The sequence below is a fragment of the Parasteatoda tepidariorum genome, chromosome 7 (assembly GCF_982258835.1).
Source record: "Parasteatoda tepidariorum strain Cologne lab strain chromosome 7, Ptep-v5.0, whole genome shotgun sequence".
In the NCBI taxonomy this organism is placed as follows: Eukaryota; Metazoa; Arthropoda; class Arachnida; order Araneae; family Theridiidae; genus Parasteatoda; species Parasteatoda tepidariorum.
The window spans coordinates 67,007,648-67,029,763 of NC_141761.1; the positions used below are offsets into that span (position 1 = coordinate 67,007,648).

The window sequence follows — 22,116 nt, forward strand, 5'->3', positions numbered from 1 at the left end:
AAGATAATTTAAGGTATTATTTGAATAAAAACATAATAACGCTTGTTTAATAATAACAAATAAATATAAGTGAATATCTTAAGAATAACTTAGCTGATACTTAATGGAGAATCTCAAAACAAAAAAGAAAATAATGCTTAAGTTTTTTTTTTCCACCCTAAAACTTATTATTTACCATTTTATTAAAGGAGTAATTATTTTAAAAAGATCAAATGTCAAACAGAAAATTAAGAAATAACTCTAAAACGGTTTTCTTATTCAATTGCTTTTTTAATGCTATTTCTAACAAAAAAAAATTAAAAAAAGGTCATTTTAGAATTTTTTTAAATCTTAATCTTAACAAATTTTATTCCTAAAAACAATAGATAATTTTTCAAAAAATAAATTGTCGAATATATTTTGGCATTATAGATAGATATAAGAGTAAAAATATCTTTTTGTCTTAGAAAATAAAAGATGAAATTTTCGCATTTAAAGTATAAACAGAAAAATAAAAAAAATAATAAAAATGTTCTTAATTATACATCTAAATTTAACTGCAACTTAATAATAATTAAAAAACGATTATATCGATTACCCACTTGTATTCTACCCAACTCAAAAGACAAGTGAAAATAAATGAAATTATGCTTCTTAATTATGCATCTAAACTAATCAACCACTTTATAAAAATTACAAAACCGATCATATTTTAAAAGCTTCAGTTCTTTCAAGTCTCTGGTAGAAAAATGCATAGCAGATTAAAAATAAGTATACAATTTATAGTAATTCTTATTTAAATTATATACGATTTAGTTATAGTAATCTTTTTTATTTATTATGCACTAATCTTAGTCATAACTCACCAATTTTTTAAAGAAAAAAATTCTATTTTTTTCTGCAAATATTTTGAAAATATTACGAGGTAATTAAAATAAAAGTTAATAAAAACACGGCAATAATTATACTAAACATATTATGGCTAAGAATACACAAAAATTTAGAACAGAAAAAATGTTCACGTTTTATTTAAAGTCGTGCAAGATTATTATAAATTTTATTCTAGGTTCTGCTAGAAACCGAAACTAATTATTTAATCCATTTATTATATGAAATAATAAATTTGTGAGAGAAAAAATTATGTTTGAAATATATTCATAAAATATCTAGGTAAATGATTGTAAAAAATCATAAAATATCTGGGTAAAAATTATCTTTGAAATCGGAAATCTAATTTAATCCCAGCGTTAAACGCGTCCTATTCGAATGTTCGAATCGCTTTCACCAGCAAATTGTTAGGTGAAAGTTTTCCGATAGAAGGGAGCAAAAATGAAGATCGCAGTCCGTTAGCAAAATCCGTTCGAAAGCGCGAGGTTTCAGGTTTTCCTTACCTTAGGAGTAGACACGTGACGTCAAAATGACGTCATTTTTCTCTTCCTAGCTCGTTCGAAGGCTGAGCTCATGGTGAGCTCAGCCATTCGTTGAGCTCATGGTGTTTTTTTTCTTTTTAAGCATCAAATTCAGTCGGAAGTAGTAATCCATCCAGTAGGTGTTCGACGAATTTAACCCCTAGCGCCATCTGCGCTTGGCTTTACACGGTCAACTATCCGTTCCCTACTTTTTTAACTGTAAACTTCACCTTGAATGAAATTCGCCGAGGAGCTTGCATATCTTGATAAATGTAAGGAATTAAATTTTCATAACTATCATTCATAAACTCATTAATGCATTTAAATTATCACTCTATTGTTATTTGTAAAAGTCAATTGCTCTAGTCAATGATTAAAACCAGTGTTTAGGCCATGTAACAGTTATACGTAGAATAGCTTACGTAGTCGCCATTTTATTGTTGAATTATTATGCTATAATATTTTAACCGTATCTAGATTGTGAAAATAAAAGAAGTTAATAAAACAGAAAACTATTGATTTAGTTATTGTGGCACTCAGTATATTTTATATTCTGCTTGTTAAAGTTAGCTAATAAAATGGCGGATGCTGATATTGATTTGTATGCAGACGATATAGACCATGATTTCAATCAAGACGGTGACTATAATCATGATACTAATGTAGATCTTTATGATGATGTTATTACTGCCCCATCTGATGATCATCATAATGATGAAGGACGACCATCGTCTGCTGGTAGCGGTGCTTCTCCGCACCATTCCCGCCATGGTGGTAAAAGAGTCGCCGCCTACGTTGGAAATTTGACGTGGTGGACAACTGATAAAGATTTGACTGAAGCAATGCAAAGTCTTGGTGTTAATGATATTTTAGAAATAAAATTTTATGAAAATCGTGCAAATGGTCAATCTAAAGGGTTTTGTATTGTTGCCCTAAGTTCTGAAAATTCTCTCCGTATAATAATGGAAAAATTGCCAAAGAAAGAGCTACATGGCCAAAATCCTGCAGTGACTGCTTGTACACGGCAAAATTTGAATTACTTTGAGCTGCAATCTAGAAAAGGCGGGCATGGTGGTGGGAATCGCCACGATAATTCTAATGAAAGGCGCAGCAGGGATCGAGACAGAGAACGTGATCGAGATGGTAGAGATAATAGGAATGATAGTAGAGGTATGCAACAAGATCGATCCCGAAATCGTGGCAATGCGAATCAAGGATATCAGCAACAAAAAATGCCTCCTGGGCCTCATATGCAACCACCTCCACAAGGACCACCTCCTCCACAATATCAACCTGGACGAACTCCGTGGATGTCGGCTCCTCCTCCCCAAATTCAAATGCCTCCTCCACCTGGACGACCTGGAGCTCCTCAGGTGAACACTGGTGCACCTCCTCCTCCACCGGGATTGCAAGCTCCACCACCTGTTAGACCCGGACCACCACCTCCAAATAACTTGAGGCTCCCACCTCCGAGAGGTCCTTTGCCTCCAATGGGTCCTAGAGGCATACCTCCACCTGACACCAGGGGACCACCTCCTACAAATGATTGGGACCGACATTTATCACAGCCTCCACCACAGCATGTTGGCTTACCTCCACAACCTGTTGGACCGCCTAATAGGCCTCCTCCTCCAGTTCCAGCTCCAGGGCAAGGTATGCCCCCAGCAATACCGCCACCTGCACCACCGATTCCAAGTCCTCATATTAATCCTGCATTCTTTCACCAGCAAGGAGTGCCGCCTGGACTTGCTCCTGCATCCCAAGCTCCAGACTTATACAATCGACCTCCTCCTGTTCAATTCTCTGATTATAGATCAATCACTGACAGAGGTCCTGAACCTTCTTCATCAATAAGTGATGCTGAATTTGAAGAAATCATGGGTCGCAATCGTACTGTGTCTAGTAGTGCCATCGCTAGAGCGGTTGCTGATGCAAGTGCTGGAGACTATGCCAGTGCTATTGAAACTCTTGTTACAGCTATATCTTTGATTAAGCAATCCAAAGTTGCGAATGATGAAAGGTGCAAAATTTTGATTAGTTCTTTGCAAGATACGCTGCATGGCATTGAATCTAAGTCTTATGGTTCTCGAAGTAAAGATAGAGCTCGTTCTCGTGAACGAGAGAGGTCAAGAGAGAGATCTTCAAGAAGGGAAAAATCAAGTCGTCGTGATCGTTCACGAAGCAGAGATCGAGAGTATAGGGATCGTAGCAGAGAAAGAGATCGATATCACGATGATCGCTATCGTGACAAAGATAGAGATCATGACCGAGACCGTAGAAGCTCCCGACACTAAATGTAATTTCTTTTCCTCACTCTATATTATAGATTTGCTTGTTACTATAATTCATATATGCCTACTTTTGATGTATTCTGACTATTATCACTTAGAAATGTAATTATATTGGTTAAAATGCATTGTTTTAAACATTAATCATTCCGACATTTCGATGACAATAATTCATTGTATCTTTCTGAATCTGAATAAAGCATTATAAAAATATGTTATTGAAATCTTAATGTAAAGAAATCTTTTGTGTGATATTGTGTGTAATTGATGTGTTTGATTTAGAATATTATATACATCAATTAAATATAATAATTTTCTTCAAATTAATAAATTTCAAAAATTAAATTAAAAGAAATTGTGGTAATTGATATTAATTTTATAATTTAGTTGAATATCTTACATTAATTATCTAAAGAGTTGTCTTAGTTCTTTTTATTTGCTTGTAAAATTGTTTTACAATGTTATTGCTTTATTTTCTTCTTGGGCCGAGTGACACTTATCCATTTTAAGTTAATATTGTATGTTCTTACAATAATGTTTTATGCGACATTGAGCTTTCTAGTTTTTACAAGACAGAGAAGAGGCCTGATGAAAGCCTACACCTTCTACAAAACTGGAAAGAGATACTTCATTGAAACAACAAGCTAATATGTAAATTTTTTTGTGTTTAAAGTTGTTAAATTTTTTGTTACACAAAGATGTTGGTCTTTGAAAGTTATTTAAATTTAAGGCTAAATGCAAGTTGTTACAAGGTTTAAATTATATTTGTGAACTACTCTCTTTCAATATTGAGAAATTCATTACAATGAATTTAATCATAGATACATAGGTCTTTTAGCTTATAGTAAAAGTGTTTTTATATATACATAAATGATTAAGAAAATTTAGTGCTGTAACAAATCTTCAGGATATTTGATTGAAAATTTTCAAATTATGATTGGTTTCGGTTTATTTTGTTAAAATGATTGAGAGTTGACATACTAATCTATTAGTGCCTAATATGTTGAGGGAATGCGTGTTATTGTTCTGTATTGCAAAATTTGATGATCTTTTGAACTTGTTATTTAAGAAATTTTAGGATTTTAAATAGTTTTAGAGATGACAAAATTTTGTTTTAAAATAGGTCAGGTAATGAATTTAAAACTAACTATATTCTATGTTTATTTAATAGTTGACAAGATTATAGCAATTTCATTTAAAAAGCTAATGTGATTGAAAATTTCATTGTGAAACATTCCTTCTTTTGAATAATGAAAATGCTTGTGCAATGAAGCATCCAGATCGTATATATTCAAATAAGTTTTTGTTCAGTAGTTACAGGTAATGTGTATAATTTTTATAAATATGAGGTCTGTGGGAAAAAAATACTTAGACACAAGTATTTCTGAAAGCTTTTTTATAAATCTTAATTTAATTAAATAATCTAGTTTTTTTTCTTTCTTCTTAGTTATATTATGCTATTAAAATTATATTATAATTTGTAAAAAATTATAAAACATCAAAAACTTTCAGAGATACTAAGATCAAATTTTTTCATTTTCTCCATTTTATTAAAAAAATTCCTTTCATTAATTTTATTAACGATTTCAAATTAATGGAAAATAAGGTTACTGTTTTTTATCATGTGATGCAGACCTATTCTGCAGAAGAGAAAGCTGTTTTATGGTGTTTATCATGCAGATAGTATTTAAAAGTAAAATGTTTATTTCTATCACCCTGTTATTTAATCTGTTTAATATGATCTTTTCTTCACAACTTATGTAATTCATCTTGGCTATTTAATTGTGGACGAGTCGTAAATGACGAAGAAATTGTGAACCGAAAGAGATTTTATCGTTCTCGTAATCTGAACTGAGGTAAGGTATTGTTCATTAATACATTTTTATATGTATTTCTATTTTTATAAAAAATATTAACTTCATAATGTTGTCTAATGGAAAAGAATTATTATTGATTTTGATTTGTATTTATGAACAATGAGAAAATGTAATTATGATGTGTTCATACCAGAACCTGAAACATATTTGGTATTATGCTACTGTTTTGTTTTGTTTTTTCCCCTAATTCAGCTTCATAGCTTATTGGGGATAATATGAGATATTTCAATAAGTATTGAAATTCATATAACTCTGCTAACAAATTAGCAATTAAAATAATAGTTTACAAAAATATGAAAATTAATAGTATTTTATTAAAGTTTCATATTTGGCAGCAGTTTTTTTTCCTCCTTGTCTAAATATAAAACACTGCATAGTATATTTACAAATATGTAACCATAACCAGTTTTATATATGTATACTTTTGCATGTTTATCACATACATTGGGTATTTGTTACATTAACTCTTTATTCCAGATAATGAAGTAATTTTTAATGTAAGTTAAAATTTCAATTATAGATACTAGATTGTACAGCAGCTTAGCTGCAATTGTGACAGTTTTGTTCTGTTAAAAGAAAAGGGTTAAATTAATTATGATTATATCCAAGAATTAAGCTGTTTTGTAGTTAAAAATTGGTATATTAATTTACTACTAAAAATATAATGAAATTATTTCAAATAATATTTTCAAATAAATTTTTGGTAAAATCAAATTCTGTCTTACTGATCTGTTATGGAATTGTTTTAAAATTAAACATGGGGCAGTTCTCTTCTTAAAATTTAACAGAATTCAAACTAAAATTTTAGATTAAAAGAAATTTATGCCGTTACCTTTTAAAGTGTTAGTATTTTAACGTGTGTTAAAATTTTCAAATAAGTGTAAGACACTGAAATAACTTGATAAAATTTTATGTAATTGCTTTATCAAAAATAATGATATAACCTGTTTTGTCACTAGTTTCTTAATTAAGTTATTTCCATTTTTAATGTGTTATATTTGTATCTGTTACAAAAAATTGTAGTTAAAAATGCAACTTTAATCATTTCTAGATTATTCATGTTACTATGTATTTGTATCCCTTATAATACAAAATGGCTCTCAATTACGCTGTATTCTCAAACCTCTAATGTATAAACGTATGTATCAAGTTTTATAGGAAACATATTTTACCTAATATGATACGATAATTTATGTAAAAGGATCACGTATAGAATGCATTTAACACTTGACCAAGATTGATTTTGGAAATTTTGCAATATTTACTATAAAAATTAAAATCTGTGTTTAAGTTTTTCTATGATTGTTGTCTAAATTAGATTGGGGAAACTACAGGCTAAAAACCTGATGCTTTTCCTTTTTATTTGTTTACCTTTTCTAATTCCTTAAGATTGGTATTAAGTTTAATGAATTTTATTTTTAGAACGTCAGGAGTCTTTTTTTTCATTGTGATAATCATACCCACATTATGTTTGAGGCTAATAATATGGATTAATAATTCTAATATATTTTCAACTTTATAAAAGAATTTTGAAATGGATCTAGAAGATTTTTTTTTGTTAAGTATATCTGAAAATTGACTTTCTAATATTTTAATTTGAACTTGCATTGTTTGTATCTAATTATTAAATTTTTATTTAACACTTTATAACAGTGTTAAAATCACATTCATAATTAACACAATATTTTTTTTTTAAATCTTAAATGTTTTGTGAATATGATAGCTATTTTATATGTATAATGCAGAAGCATTTTATTTTCCCTGCATTATCTATAGAGAAATTCTGTTTTTGAGCAAAATTTAGTTTATGTAATCTTTATTATTTTTTTTCTAAATATGATTACTAAATCACTTGTATTTATTAGTCATTGCTGGCTATTAATCAAAATGCTTTAGTGTTCGTCTTACATGGTTTTATGACTGGGCTACCCTGTCCCTTTCACGAAGAAAATACAATTTTAAAAAGATGGTCTCTTTTCTTTTTTTTTCAGTTACAGAAACCTTGTGATTCTGTTTTCCTTAGCTTTTGTAAATTTTTATGCTAAGTTAACATTAAGAATTGATGTTTGTCTTAACATTCATTCTAGTATATTTTTGTTCAACAATTTTATTTTATATTTAAGGATTTCTTTTACATTTTCAAATATTTAATAGATAGCTGCTGTTATTTTAGACAAGTACTAAATTATCGTTTTGAGAGTTATGTTATGAAATCTTTTGCAGCATCAAAGTGATCTTTAATTTATATAAACCTCCACATGCACCTCCACATTTTTATTCCACATGCAGCTCTTATCTTGTTTTTATTCAAAAATCTAATTATGGTGTATGTTAATAATTCATACGTGTAACTTTGTAAATCAAATACTTTTCTATTGATAATGATTTAAAAAAAAATATATGATTTACAAATGTAGGATTTTGCTTACATTTGTTAAACATAAGGAGCTTATTGCTGGCTTCAGTTAAAAAAATTTAAGAGTTGTGATATTCTTCTTTCTTCTTAATTTAGTTCTTAAATAAAAGATGTCTACCAGTTTGATGTAGCAGAATAGAAATGATGTGACAGTTAAGAATTTTTTTTTGTTAAAACTTCACTGCGAAAGGTTTATTTGGAATAATTGTTATTTGAAAAATTATTTCTAAAAAAAATTGTGTTTTAAGGTTACCTTTATAAACTGTTACATTAATTACTTTTACATTAATTTTAAAATCTTGTCTCATTGACTAATACCTAAATGTTTTTGTTTATTTTGAAAATGGACAATTTGCAAATCATTGTTCTAAGAAGCAGATTTATCAAAAAATTTTGTTTACAAAAACTATATTGGTAGGAATTTTCAGTAGGTTTATGTAAATGTTATAATTTTTTTATTACCAGAACTATATATTAAATTGATTATAAAAATACATTTCATTATCTTAGTGACCTTCTCCAGCATGCATGTTTATCTGTAATGGGTATCCATTTTTATTAACTAATGTTGCAAGTAATAATTAATATATTTAAATGTATATTAAATTTTAAAAAAGACGGAATGAAAAGGCAGTGCAAATTAAAAATGTATATATTATGATATATGCAAATAGAACATATTCTACAATAAGTATTTATTTTCATTGAAAATAACTTTAAAAATGTATTAAGACTTTGTAATTACATTTTTGTATTGCATGTGCTTTTCCTCCACATTTAAAAAAAATGTTTTTAAAACAATTTTTGTCACAAATCGCTCCTAGTATAATTCAGTAGAAAATAAAACTTACAAAATATTACTGTATCATTTCATATTCTACAAATTGCATTGGATTTTCATTATCTTTTCACATTCTTTACTACTCATAGTATATTTTATATAATTTATTTTAGCCAATGATTTTTTCAACAAATACTGTAACTTAAATGTAAAAATGTGTTAGTCAAACTGTGTAATAAATATTTTGCTGATTAATTTTTAACTTTTTAATTTGATATTTCTTACTACTCTCCCTGTATTATTATAACATAAATTTATTTGTATTACTAGCTATAATTTATAATTGCTTTAAGTCAACCGAAGTACTTTTATGTTATGTTTGTGTACTCTTTAATATCACTTTTTTGTAGTAATATTTAAGAAATGTATTTTTTCTTTTTCTGAGAATCTGTCTTTATTCTCTGACTGGTTTGATATTTATTTAGATATATTGTGAGTGACTTTTATTATTATTGATGTGTTGAAATTGTGTGTTTTTTTTAATAGTTAACATAGTTTTAATGTGAGCATTGTGTATATTTTAGGTTTTGCTATCAAATATGGCATCTAACAGGCTGTAAACCTAATCGTTATGGAAGTGGCAAAGAAGGTATCTGGCCCTCACCGGTTAGGAGTTGTTGAAGGTTATCAAGGGAGAAAAAATGAAATTGTGTTATATCCTCCCCATGAGAATTCAACTATCATTGGAACTGTTGTATATTTTGGTGGAGATATGCAAGTAAGTTACATTTATATTTTTTTTTGTAGTTTCTTTACAATATAACATTTTGAAATTTTAAATATACTTTACTTTGCTACAAAGTCATGTTTACACTACCTACTACTTGCATAAACACGTCCTACCTGCAGCTGATCTTCCCAATGTGGTGTATATAGACTGCTGTATAAGGAATGCATGTGCTTTTTGTATACTCTGATAAAATTGCATACTTTCTATCATTATTAGATTTAACAAATTCCTTTATTTTCATTAATCATAGTCATTTTTTAATCATCAAGTAATCTATTGATAGGTTAGGCCAGCGTTTCCCAATATTTTGTTATGATTTGAAAAATATAATATTATATACTAATTAATATTATATAATTGCTTGTTCTTTTCATAATTTGTTTAACATATTGTTAGTTGAAATATATATATGTATTTTTTTTTCTTTCAAAAATTCCATTTCTATTTCCTGACATTTTACTTAAATAATTTCATAAAGACAACCGAAAGATAAAATAAATTATGAGTTATAGGTTAGATTTATAGATAATCATAGGTTTCATAACTGGTTCTAAAAAGTATTTTTCCATTAATTTCTTGTATCTCAAGACAATTGATTTGTGATCTTCTGCAAATAAACTTATAAGTAGACTGCTTTCGCTATGGTTAAATCATACTCACTTTGAAACCAACATCTGTCTGGATTATTCCCAAAGCATGTGATGTAAAAAAAGGTACGGTAAGCAATGTTAGCTACCATACATCTTACTTCCGTACTACATAGTACTTCCCTATATTTGGCAATATTAGATATATTATAAAAAAAAAATTTCAATGTCACAAAATGCTTTTTGACATAGTACCTGGAATTTCGTATTTTCCTCATATAGCGAAATTTAAGATAAAAGTTGACTGCCCTTAATGACGAAATTACTTTTTATTAAAAATGGATTATTCAGCTTTCATACATAAATTTTTTTATCACTAGCATTTAACAAGTTCGGTAAAAGTTTAGAATATTTTAAGCAAAGTTTAATAACTTCTATAAACAATTCATAACTTAAAATTAAATAACATTTCTAATAATATTTTTTATAATTTTTAAATATGAATAATAAGATATGTTTTGACATATGATGCAATGCCATTTAAAATAAAAATATAAAACTATAAATAATTAAAACTAGCTATTTATGAAAACAAATATAAAAGTTAGCAGAAAAACACTAGTTGTACAAAAAAAAAAAAAAAAAAAAAAAAATTCAGAGCACCTAATGAATTAACTAACATAAAAAAAAAATGAAAGAATTATTTATAAATGCAGTCTATATCCTTTCCACCACCATGTTACACATAGTAATTTATTTAAATAAGTAAATATTAAAACTTAAATTTTTTTTAAAATTTATTAATTTTATTATAAGTTTACAATAATATTCTTTAAATATAATTTAATTTGTGTATTTTAATTGATTTATACATATTAAAATGATTTATTATTATTGATATGTAAGCATGGGAATGTTTAATTTATTGTAATATATTTGTATTTATAACTTTACAATTTTTGTTTAATTTATTTATCCCTTACTTTTATTTAATTCTATAATTATTTAATGATTTGAGACGTGTGATTTTGCGTTTAGCATATCTCTTATCATTATCGTTAATATGCGTATCTATTATGTTATATCTTTTATCGTTATTATGCGTTTAGCATTTCTTTTTCTCTTCAATGTCATTTTTTTCTATCCTTTTGTGGATGACCTACCATCTAAGACCTTTTTTTTCTTCTTTTTTTGGCGAGACCATTTCTGTATGCCATTTTGCTGCTGGTTAAACAAAATAAAAATTCAGCTTCGAATGTAATATGTCGAATCATTTGAGGCTTTGATTTTTATATAAAAAATGTAGCTGTGTTCTTTGTCGACATTTTAGTTAGAATTTAGTTGACAATATCAACTGATAATTTCTAGAACTGATATCTTGTTAACTGGTCTATATATCTTATAATATTTTATATTTTTCACATCATTAAATCACAAGGAAAATTAATGCTGTAATTCTCTATTACCCAAATTTGCCTTTTTTAAGAAATAAAATGAGATTTTTCATGTCTGCGATTGTGGAATCTCTCATGGAACTTTCTACTAGGAAATTCAAAAATAAATAATTGACTATGTAGTGTTCTATGACCAGCAAATGCAAAATTCAATCAATTTGAAAAATTTAAAGACTAATTTGATCTACACTTTTATTTAGAGGAGTTAATCATATTTATTCTAGATTGGTTTCTAATTGAATGTTCCGTTTCTATTTTACAATTAAATAAAAACTATTCTTATAAATATCTCGGTTAATCCTTACATGTTTTCATGACATTGTTTTAAAAAACAAATTATCACGTTCTGTTATTATTCTAGGAAAATATTTTTAGTTAACTTAGCATATTTATGTAAATCAATCAGTTTCGAAACACTATTCCACAATTTAAAAAAAAATCTCTAAGTTAAAAAAAAACATGGTTTTTATAATTTTTAATATATCTTCTCATAAGGTTTATGGTACAGGTGTCAGAACGATTATTTACAAAGCCTTGATATTGTTATTGTGTCATCAAATATGAAAAATAAAAAAATAGTAATAATTGGATAGGTGAAAAAATATATAGACTTACAACATAACATACAACTGGAAAAAAATTTCAGAAGAGAAACAAAACAAAATGTTTCTCTTCTAAAATGAAAGAACCTCTACCCTTTCACGCAACATGTGTAATGCATCGTGAGCAGTCTGTATTATAGATCTATGATTTCACTACGAGAAATTTCCATAAATGTTATTCTTTCGCCAATTTGATTCTTTATGATTATCGGATTTTTGACATTTTTAATATTTGAAATTCGCTAATATAGTGTTTTATAATTTTAATATCAAACATTGATAATCAAATTAAAATGATTTAAAAGTTACATATTGTGAATGGTATTTATGCAATTTTAATATCTTGCATGATGATTCCTATTTAAATTATTCAAAAATTCGATTTCGTGATTGTATTTACACTTTTATTTTAATCAGTATCACGTATTGTATTCATGGGATTTTAAATTGAATGTTGCGTAATTAGTTACTATAAAGGTGTGATATTCTTCATTGGTAGATAATTTAATTTTAAATCTTAGTTTAAAGACACGTTACACATGAATAGTTTATAAATTGGTATCGTTATATCGAGTTTTTGCACATAAAGTTTCCGTGGTTTTTCACTCTGTGTTACAATTACTTCTGTGTGTGTATATATATACAGTGGAAAGTTGCGTATCGGGAATCGGTGGGACTTCCGGAAGTCCAGATATTAGATTTTTCCGTATATTAGACCCCCAAGGTAAACAAAGCTTAAAATGATCTGAAGGCCTGTTTAGACAATCCAATTTCCTGAACAGAGATTGATTGATATTGATGGAAACTTTTTTGCTTTGAGCTTGGATCGTTTAAACAATCATCCAAGTACTTGGTCCAAGTTTTTCCTCCCTTAACCAATCAGCTTCTTAAGTTTTGTGACATCAACAAGCTGACATCAGATTGTGTCATTTTGTAGTTTATTTTCATATATTTTAGTGAAAATAAGTTCTGTTTAGTGAAAATTGATCTGTTACGGTGTTATTATGATTTTATTTGAATTTATTCAGTCATTTTAAAGTCGTGTAAGTATGATTTTTATAATGTTGAATATGAACAATGTGCATGCGCAAGTTTTTCTTCTGACCAATCAGTGACATTCAAGAACTTGTATAGTGTCGACGAATCATCCAATTTCTTGGACAGAGAAATTCTACCAATTTCTCGGATTCAAGAACTTGAACCGTGTAAACAGGCCTTAATAAACTATCTGAACAGGGTTCCCGCGGCCTTGAAAAAGCCTTGAAAAGTACTTGAATTTCATTTTGATTTTCAAGGGCCCCTAGAAGTACTTGAAAATGATATTAAATCCTTGAAAATTTCGAAATGACCTTGAAAAGTATCGAAAACTCAGGAAAACAGCCCTATTTCCAGTATTTCTATGTTTAACTTTTTAACGCGCGTAAGTGTGATAGAATGACTTCTCCGTCTTTCAGATGATGACACGTACTGTTTGATTTTAGGATTTTATGTACGTTTGGCTGATTTTAGGAATTTTAAATATTGGGACCTGCGCCAGATTCTGACAAAATCTCTATTCTTATCAGGCGATTTTAATATCGATCTTCGTATTAGACTTATTTAAATATTATGTGTTGCAGGGATGAAAGACTTCCACGAAAAAGCGGAAATCCGCTTTTTTTCCCCCAATTTTGAAAATTTCCGACCATGTTCCAAAAACTAAAATTTTTGGGAAGTCCTATTGGAGAAACCAAAGCCGCTCGAACGATAGTCGGATTACCGCGACTTCTGCTATAAAGTGGAAAGGAGTCTAAGCGTTTCGTTACGAGCGCCGATATTTGATTTTTTTTTTTTTTTTTGTTTAGCTGATTTTTGGAATTTTAAGTATTAGGAACTGCACCGTAATTTGCTAAAATCGCGATTTTTAATCAAACGATTTTAATATCAATCATCGATTTTTGTATTTAACTGATTTAAAACTTACGTGTTGCAATTTTTTTTACGCGATTTAAAAATCGTACTAGCAATTCCTATTCACTCAATTTCAAAATCCAATATTGCGATTTGTATTTAAGCGTTTTTAAAACCCAATATCGCTATTTGTATTCTCGTGAGTTCAAAATCCAAATTTACTCACTGCGATTCGTATTCACGTGATCTAAAAATTATGCATCGTGATTCTTATTTACGCGATTTAAAAATTCAATATCGCAATTTGTATTTTCGTGTCTTTAAAATCCAACAGCGTGATTCGTAATCACGGGATTTTATAAATCCAAAATTGCGATTCATATTCACGCGATTTTAAAATCCAAAAACGCGATTCATATTCACGCGATTTTAAAATCCAATATCGTTATTTGTATTCACGCGATTTTAAAATCCAATATCGTGATTTGTATTTTCGTGTTTTTAAAATCCAAAATCGTGATTCATATTCACGCGATTTTAAAATCCAATGTCGTGATTCATATTCACGCGATTTTAAAATCCAAAATCGCGATTCATATTCACGCGATTTTAAAATCCAATGTCGTGATTCATATTCACGCGATTTTAAAATCCAATATAGCGATTTATATTCACGCGATTTTAAAATCCAATATAGCGATTTTAAAATCCAATATATCGATTTATATTCACGCGATTTTAAAATCCAATATCGTGATTCATATTCATGCGATTTTAAAATCCAATTTCGTGATTTATATTCACGCTATTTTGAAATCCAAAGTTGCGATTCATATTCATGCAATTTTATAATCCAATATCAAGATTCATATTCACACGATTTTAAAACCCAATATCGCGATTCTTGAAAGAAGTAGAACTAAGCTTTCTCTTGAATTAGTTACTGTAAAGATGTGATATATTTTTCATTAGTAAGTAATTTAATAGACCTCCCTATAATTGCTTAATTTTTTTTAATATATTAGTCGTCAAAATTTTAAAATTATATTTAAGAAAAATTTAAAGTTAACTGTCTAAATGCTTCTGCCACTTTAAATATTGAATAAAAATCTTCCAGCATAGTTAAAAGTTGCTTTTATAAATCTCAGTATCATATAGAACACTCCCCCCCCCCTCCTCCTCGTGACCTGCGTTGTAAAAGTTCAGCTTTTTTTATTTTTGTTCACTTTAATGCTTGGTGTTGCAATTCGTTTTCGCGTGATTCAAAAATCGTACTCGCAATTCCCATTAAAGCAATTTAAAAATCTAATATCGCGATTTGTACTTAAGCGTTTTTTTAGCGCAATTAGTTTTTCCGCGAGTTTAAAATCCAATGTCGCTATTCGTATTCACGCATTTTGCGATATCAAACATCGATTTCGTATTTATACTCGATTTGAAAACTACTTGTTGCAATTCATATTCACGTGACCATGTCAAGTGCGTATGATCGATGCTACTGAAAAAAAGTTAATTCAAGTATGAGTGGTTAATTAAAAAAGTCAGTGACTAAAGTTGTTACTAAGAATCTATCAGAAGGTATTGAGGTGAAAGTTGGCATCTGTTTCAATTTAAAATGGTTGACTGGTAATAAATTTAAAATGATAATCAAGCCGCAACATCCAATAATTGATTAATTTTCTTAAATTGAAAAGTGGTCGAAATTTCAAAATTATATTTAAGAACAATTTAAATTTCACTGTCTAAATGCTTCTGCCACTTTAAATATTAAATAAAAGTCTCCCGGCAGAGTTGTTTTTAAATATCTAATTGATATCACAGTATTATATAGAACATTCCCCCCTTTTGCCCGAATCTTTGCTTATTCAGACTGTATACCTAGCTTAAAATAAGGCTTAATGCAAAATTCAAACCTGACGTTTTTATGCATCATGAATTTTATTCTCGACTTGATGCCAATCACCCTTGTTTTGTTTTTTTTTATATATATATTTATACTTAGATCACTTTCCGAAATCAAGGGAGAGCAATGGAAGTCTTATTTTTCAGTACTGCTATTATCGACTAACATTTATCGTCAAAACATTTTAGTTTAAAATGTTAAATTTTACTCTATCTTTAACTAAAATTTAAGTCCTTGAGAATTTTATAATAAGTCTTAAAAAGTCCTTGAAAAGTACTTGAATTTTATTTTTATAGTAGAGCATGAACCCTGTCTGAATCTAAGAAGCAAAAAATAAATAAACATCATTTTTCGGGCAATAATGTTTTAGTATTAGAATTATATCTAATGAATCAAAAACAATATATTAGAAAAAAATAATTATTGCTTAAAATATAGAAACGAAAAAAAATTTGACAGTTATGAAGATATTAATTGCTCTCTTCGCCATTTTGAAGTAGAAGGATTCAAGCAAGAAGGGGAAATTCCTGTCATTCATTAAGGTGGGTAGGTGGAGGAGAAAAATTCATTAACTCCTTATTTGTGGTTCAAGTTGAGGGCGGGGAAGTGACAAATCCTTATTTTCTCTCTGATGATTGGCTATCAATCGAGCATAAAGGCGCGGCATGCTGATTGGGTTCTTCTTTTTCTTTTTTGTGTGTGTGTGTGTGACTGAAAGTGACGCCCCCTCCACGTTAACGTTTGCTGCATTTACCCTTTTTCACAGTACTTCTTTTTTCCCTAACACTCTAATAAAAAGGTCCCAGGAAATGCCTCTTTTACTAGCCAGCCGCATCGGAAAGAAAAGGCGGGGGGAACTCGGTTATGTTCTTTTGAAAACAAATCTCCCTCCTTTCCTGCATTCTAGAGGAGGAGCGTCACTAACGGTCACTCAACATCCTTGGGAGGTCTTCTCTTCCCCTTTTTGGTGATTTATGGATTCAATGCATAAATCACTAGAAGCTAGAAAAGGATTGAACTTGTCAAAAAACCTTTTCTTTTCTTTTAAAAGAGGGGAAGATGAAGAGATGTTTATTTTGGTGGTTAAAAAATATCCGGAAAAGGGACGCCCGGATATGGGACGTTACAGTGTATATATAAATTTGAAATCTTGAAAGTTCAAAAGGCAGAGTTTTCTCTAGAACTGATTTTCTTTCTTGCGTTTTTTTATTTATTATACACCATATTTTACATTTTAATTAAATTTGACTGTGAGTAGGAATTTCGTTATGAACTTGTAGAGAAATAATGTCCCACTTTTTTAAAAAAAAAAAAAATTGGTTGAAATAAAGTCATTCTAATATTTTCAGTATACGAGGGTTGCTATTTATATTTCTGGCCTAATAATGAAAAAACAAATATGTAGGATCAAAATTGGTTTTATTGTTTTTTAAAATATTCTCCATGATGATCAATACACTTTTGCATGCGTTTGAACCAATTTTCAAAGCACTTTTTCCAGTCCGATTGAGGTAACTCCAAAACATGTGCTTTGAATGCATCAACCGCTTCTTCGGGGGTCGAAAATCGTTGTCCACGTAATTTATTTTTGATGTGTGGGAATAAGAAGAAGTCATTGGGTGCAAAATCAGGGCTGTACGGCGGATGACCCATCAGTTCGATCTTTCGCTCCGTCAGAAATGCCTTTGTTTGAGTCGATGTGTGAGAGCTCGCATTGTCATGATGAAGAACCATTCGCCTGTTCTTCTGCTTTTTTCAACTTTCTCCGATGACTTCTGGCAAACAAATGGTCATGTACCATTCAGAATTGACCGTCCTGCGTTGCTCTAACGCCACTGTTGTCACATGACTGTTAATGCCGAAGAAACAGGCAATCATTTGTTTCGATGTGCTTCTACCTCGAACAACTTTTGTTGGTTTTGCCTCATCTTGGAAGACTCATGCAGTTGATTGCTGTTTTGTTTCCGGCTCATATGCATAGATCCATGATTCGTCTCCTGTGTAGATGTTATACACAGCCTTTGATGTACCTTGAACGCATTTTTCCAACATTTCCTTGCACCAATCGACACGAGCCTTTTTTCGAGCGTTTGTCAGATTATGCGGGATCCAACACGAAAATTTTTTTTTTACGCTCAAATGTTCATGCAATATTTAATTGATGCTAGTCATACTAATGTCCAAAGACGCCTCTATCTCACGGTATGTCACATGATCTTGCTTTATCAGTTCACGCACAGCATCGATCTTTTCTGGCACAGCAACGGATTTTGGACAACCTGCACGGGATTCGTCCTCAGGGGTCTGTCTAGGTTTTTCTGAGAGGTACCTATTTTGTGAAAATTTAAGATATAATTTGTGAAAAATTAAAAATTATATTTAAAAATCCAACACAAAAATATGGATTTACCATGTCTTAAGGAATACAAAAATACAATTTTAAGAAAAAGTATTTTGTGAAACTACCGTTTTTCCTAAAATTAAATTTGTGAAACTACCGTTTTTACTAAAGTTGAATTTGTGAAGGTACCGCTAAACGGTAGTATATTCGGTCTGGACAGACCCCTGGTCCTGGATCGAACATCGGCCACGATTAAATTCGTTATACCAATTTTTTACAGTGCTGTAGGATGGCGCTTTATCGCTGAATAAAGAATTAAGTTCATCAAAGCACTCTTGCCTTGACAATCCACGTCGAAAGTTATGAAAAATAATGGCACGAAAATGTTCACGATTCAATTCCATTTTTTGAAAGAGAAGAACTTTTCAATTTACTGTCAACAACACAAATGAAGCAATAATGGTAAATCGTCTGCTGAATTTATGTTTAAAAATATCAAACTTTCGATTAAAATCGTCTGCGGTGGCCTAGCAACACTTACTGTTGCCAAGGCCAGAAATATAAATAGCAACCCTCGTAATGACGTGAAAATTTTAAATTTCTTGTTTGAGTCTTCACTTTATTGTTCTCAGTTCATGCTAATTTCGTTGTAAATACATGTAGTGTTTTTATCATTATTTTGGCAATTATTGCTACAAATTCTTACTCTTTTTTCTTTTTTTTTTCTTCTTGTTTTTATTAATCCCAATAGCTTTTATTGCTAAGTTATTGACATTCTTGTGATCTTTGTTTAAAAAAAAAAATCTAATATTATTAGCGAGTCACAGAGTCAAAAACTCTTGTTCATTCATGCGGTATTTCAACCATTTTTTCAACAGTTATTGCAGCAAATTTTCTCATTTTACAAATCAAATTCTGACATTTTTTATAAAATTTTATTACATTCAAAACTCATCACTTATTTGATTATTTAGTTTTAATGTAATGTGACAATTTCCTCGTTTTTTTTCAACATACTTTTTCCTACTCTTTACCGAACTCCCATCTGGTTTATAAAATTACAGTTATTTCTTAGTTGATATTATTTCTATACGTAAAATTTAAATAGTCGCTTTTTGACACGTTCAATTCATGCTGAAAGTATCTTTATAGTCAGGGGTCTGTCAGGTTTTTCTGAAAGGTACCTATTTTGTGAAAATGTAGACATAATTTGTGAAAATAAAAAATTGTATTTAAAAATCGCACAAAAATATTGTAAAAATATGGATTTATCGTTTCTTAAAGGATACGAAAATAAAATTTTACGATAAAGTATTTTGTGAAACTACCGTTCTTCCTAAAATTGAATTTGTGAAACTACCGTTTTTCCTAAAGTTGAATTTGTGAAGGTACCGCTAAACGGTAGTAAATTCTGCCTGGACAGACCCCTGATAGTGCTTCGATTATATTTTTGGCATTTATTAAAGTTGATTTTCGTGTACTTTTATATTTCAGTAAATATTAAGAAACAATTGTTTCTCATAAAGAAATATGAAAGATTAATGAAAGTTTTAATTGCTTACTGGCACAAATCACTAAAATATGAAAATTCTCATGCAATGCAAGTTTTTATTGTGATCGAATTCTTGTGAAAAATATTACAAATAAGTTGCAACTATTTCATATTCTAAGGGATGTTATTTTATTAAATAAATTTTTTTCTTTCTAGAAAATTACTTTTATTTTTACCTTTAATAACTTATAGGGCAACATTATTTAATAACAAAAAATAATTACTGTACAGAAAAGTGATTAAAATTTATTTTTAAGAAATATTCCTGAAAAATGATTCTGTAAAAGTAAATAAAAAAATGGTCTTGAAAAAAATGGTCTCATGCAATGGTCATTTTTCTTTATAAAATGAATTAGCGTTACAAAAAAAATTTACAAAAAATAAATAGTGAGTAAAATAGCTTGCACTTCAAATATTTTCAAAATTAAAACAAAACAAGATAGGAGGGAAAAGGAGTTTTCAAAATAAAGAGAAAAAAAATGATCAATGATACACAATTAATTTTCTATTCTGTATCCTTCTATTAATATACACATTAATAGAGAGTTGAGAGAGTTGGCGTAGTAAGAGTTGAGAGAGTTGGCGTAGTAAAACTTATCTACATGGGCACTGTGAATTAATTGACAACATACCTTCTTGGCTAGCAAGGTGTAATTCAGAGTTTGTTGCTGAAAAACAGAACTAATTTTCACACAATTAAGGTACTCAGTCTTACCCTGCACGCCTCTACATATGTTAAAAATTTAAATTTTTCCTAATTTGGTTTTATTCTGGTAGTTATATGAGAAATATATTTGTCATAATTTTTGCGTATTGTTAATAACATCAGAGATGCCAATCGCTTCGCTTTCAGCAAAATATTTTGTGGTGCAACAGAATATTAAAAACAAAGACTCTTGTTTAATTTTGTTACCTAGCTTTTTGTTAAAATATTGCTTTCAGGGCAGAGCAAGTTAGCATCACTGTGGTATATTATCAATTCTTCTGTTCGTTTGCTAACAGCTTCGTCAAAATTAGTCCAGTATTTTTTTCAATTGGGAATGCTAACTTTTAGGATAATTTCTTAGCATTCACAACGTAGCAATCTCAAATTATAATATCCCTCGTAAGATCAACGACTGGTCATTAAATTGAACTTTGACTGTAGTGTACATTTGAAATATGCAATGCTGTCATCTCAAAATAAAGTTGCTGGCTTCTGGTCTGGTACCATGTATGGTAAATTAATAAATAGAACTGAATCATACTGTTTTGTTTCTTAACTTCAATTCTAACTTTTTTGATATTTATAGTTATTACAAATTACATATTTTTAATTTTAGGATTATAAGGAAAACATGCTGGCTCACAGAGACAATAAATACTATTCAGATTGGGATCTGGAAACCACTGCTACCATACTTAACAGACATTTCCCTGATTATGTGGTTCTAATTATAAAGCCCTCTAAAATGGCTCTAAAGACTTTTAGTTGTTATGATAATTTTATGACTACAAACAATTTTGGTGCTCCATCTTATTCCTCTGATTTAGATAGCTTAAAACATCTTAATTTACTTTTGCATAATGTTGAGAGTGTTTGTGTTTCCAAATTCAATCTCAGTGAGTTTATTAGCAAACCAGTGACTTTAATTGGGTTCAGTAAAGGATGTGTTGTTTTAAACCAATTTCTTTATTCAGTTCACTTCTTAAGAAATTCGCCAGATGAAGAAATGGAATTATTCCTGAAAAAAATTAATTGCTTTTATTGGATTGATGGTGGTCATTCTGGAAACTCTCCAACTTGGATTACTGACAAGTCAGTATTAGAGAGCTTCTCTAAACTAGACGTTGATGTTCATTTACATGTGACACCGTACCAAGTTCTGTGTGATACCAGACCGAGAATAGGTAAAGAAGAGAAATTGTTTCGTGAATCGCTAATTAAGTTAGGTATGAATGTAAAACAAAAACTTCATTTTTCAGGTGAACCAAGATCGTTAGAGAATCATTTTAAAGTCCTTCATTGTTTTCATGAAAAAGAATAAATTTTTTATTTAAAAAGTTGCATTGTGTAATTTTATCAGTTGTACTTTTATCTATTGATATAAGGTTTTAACATTAATGCTAAATATCTTATTTTTATATTGGCTGCGTTCAAAATTATTCAAACAAATTAAAAATTACAATTAAGTTCCTATGCAAATAAAATCAAACCAAACTTTCTAAATTTTAAACTTTGTTTTATAGTTTAAGTTTCAAACAAAT

General features: G+C 29.3%; 2 protein-coding genes across 2 annotated transcripts; both read left to right on the forward strand.

Moving 5' to 3' along the window:
* Window positions 1-1,632: 1,632 nt before the first annotated feature.
* Window positions 1,633-9,441, forward strand: LOC107455882 (cleavage and polyadenylation specificity factor subunit 6). The gene is made up of 2 exons (XM_016073602.4): window positions 1,633-3,684; window positions 9,335-9,441. Exon 1 carries the CDS (start codon window positions 1,967-1,969, stop codon window positions 3,680-3,682), a length of 1,716 nt encoding a protein of 571 aa, XP_015929088.1. The 5' UTR covers window positions 1,633-1,966; the 3' UTR covers window positions 3,683-3,684; window positions 9,335-9,441.
* Window positions 9,382-21,915, forward strand: LOC122272154 (mitochondrial protein C2orf69 homolog). The gene is made up of 2 exons (XM_043055424.3): window positions 9,382-9,528; window positions 21,192-21,915. The coding sequence occupies exons 1-2, from the start codon at window positions 9,382-9,384 to the stop codon at window positions 21,894-21,896; spliced, it is 852 nt and encodes a 283-aa protein (XP_042911358.3). The 3' UTR covers window positions 21,897-21,915.
* The last annotated feature ends 201 nt before the right edge of the window (window positions 21,916-22,116 follow it).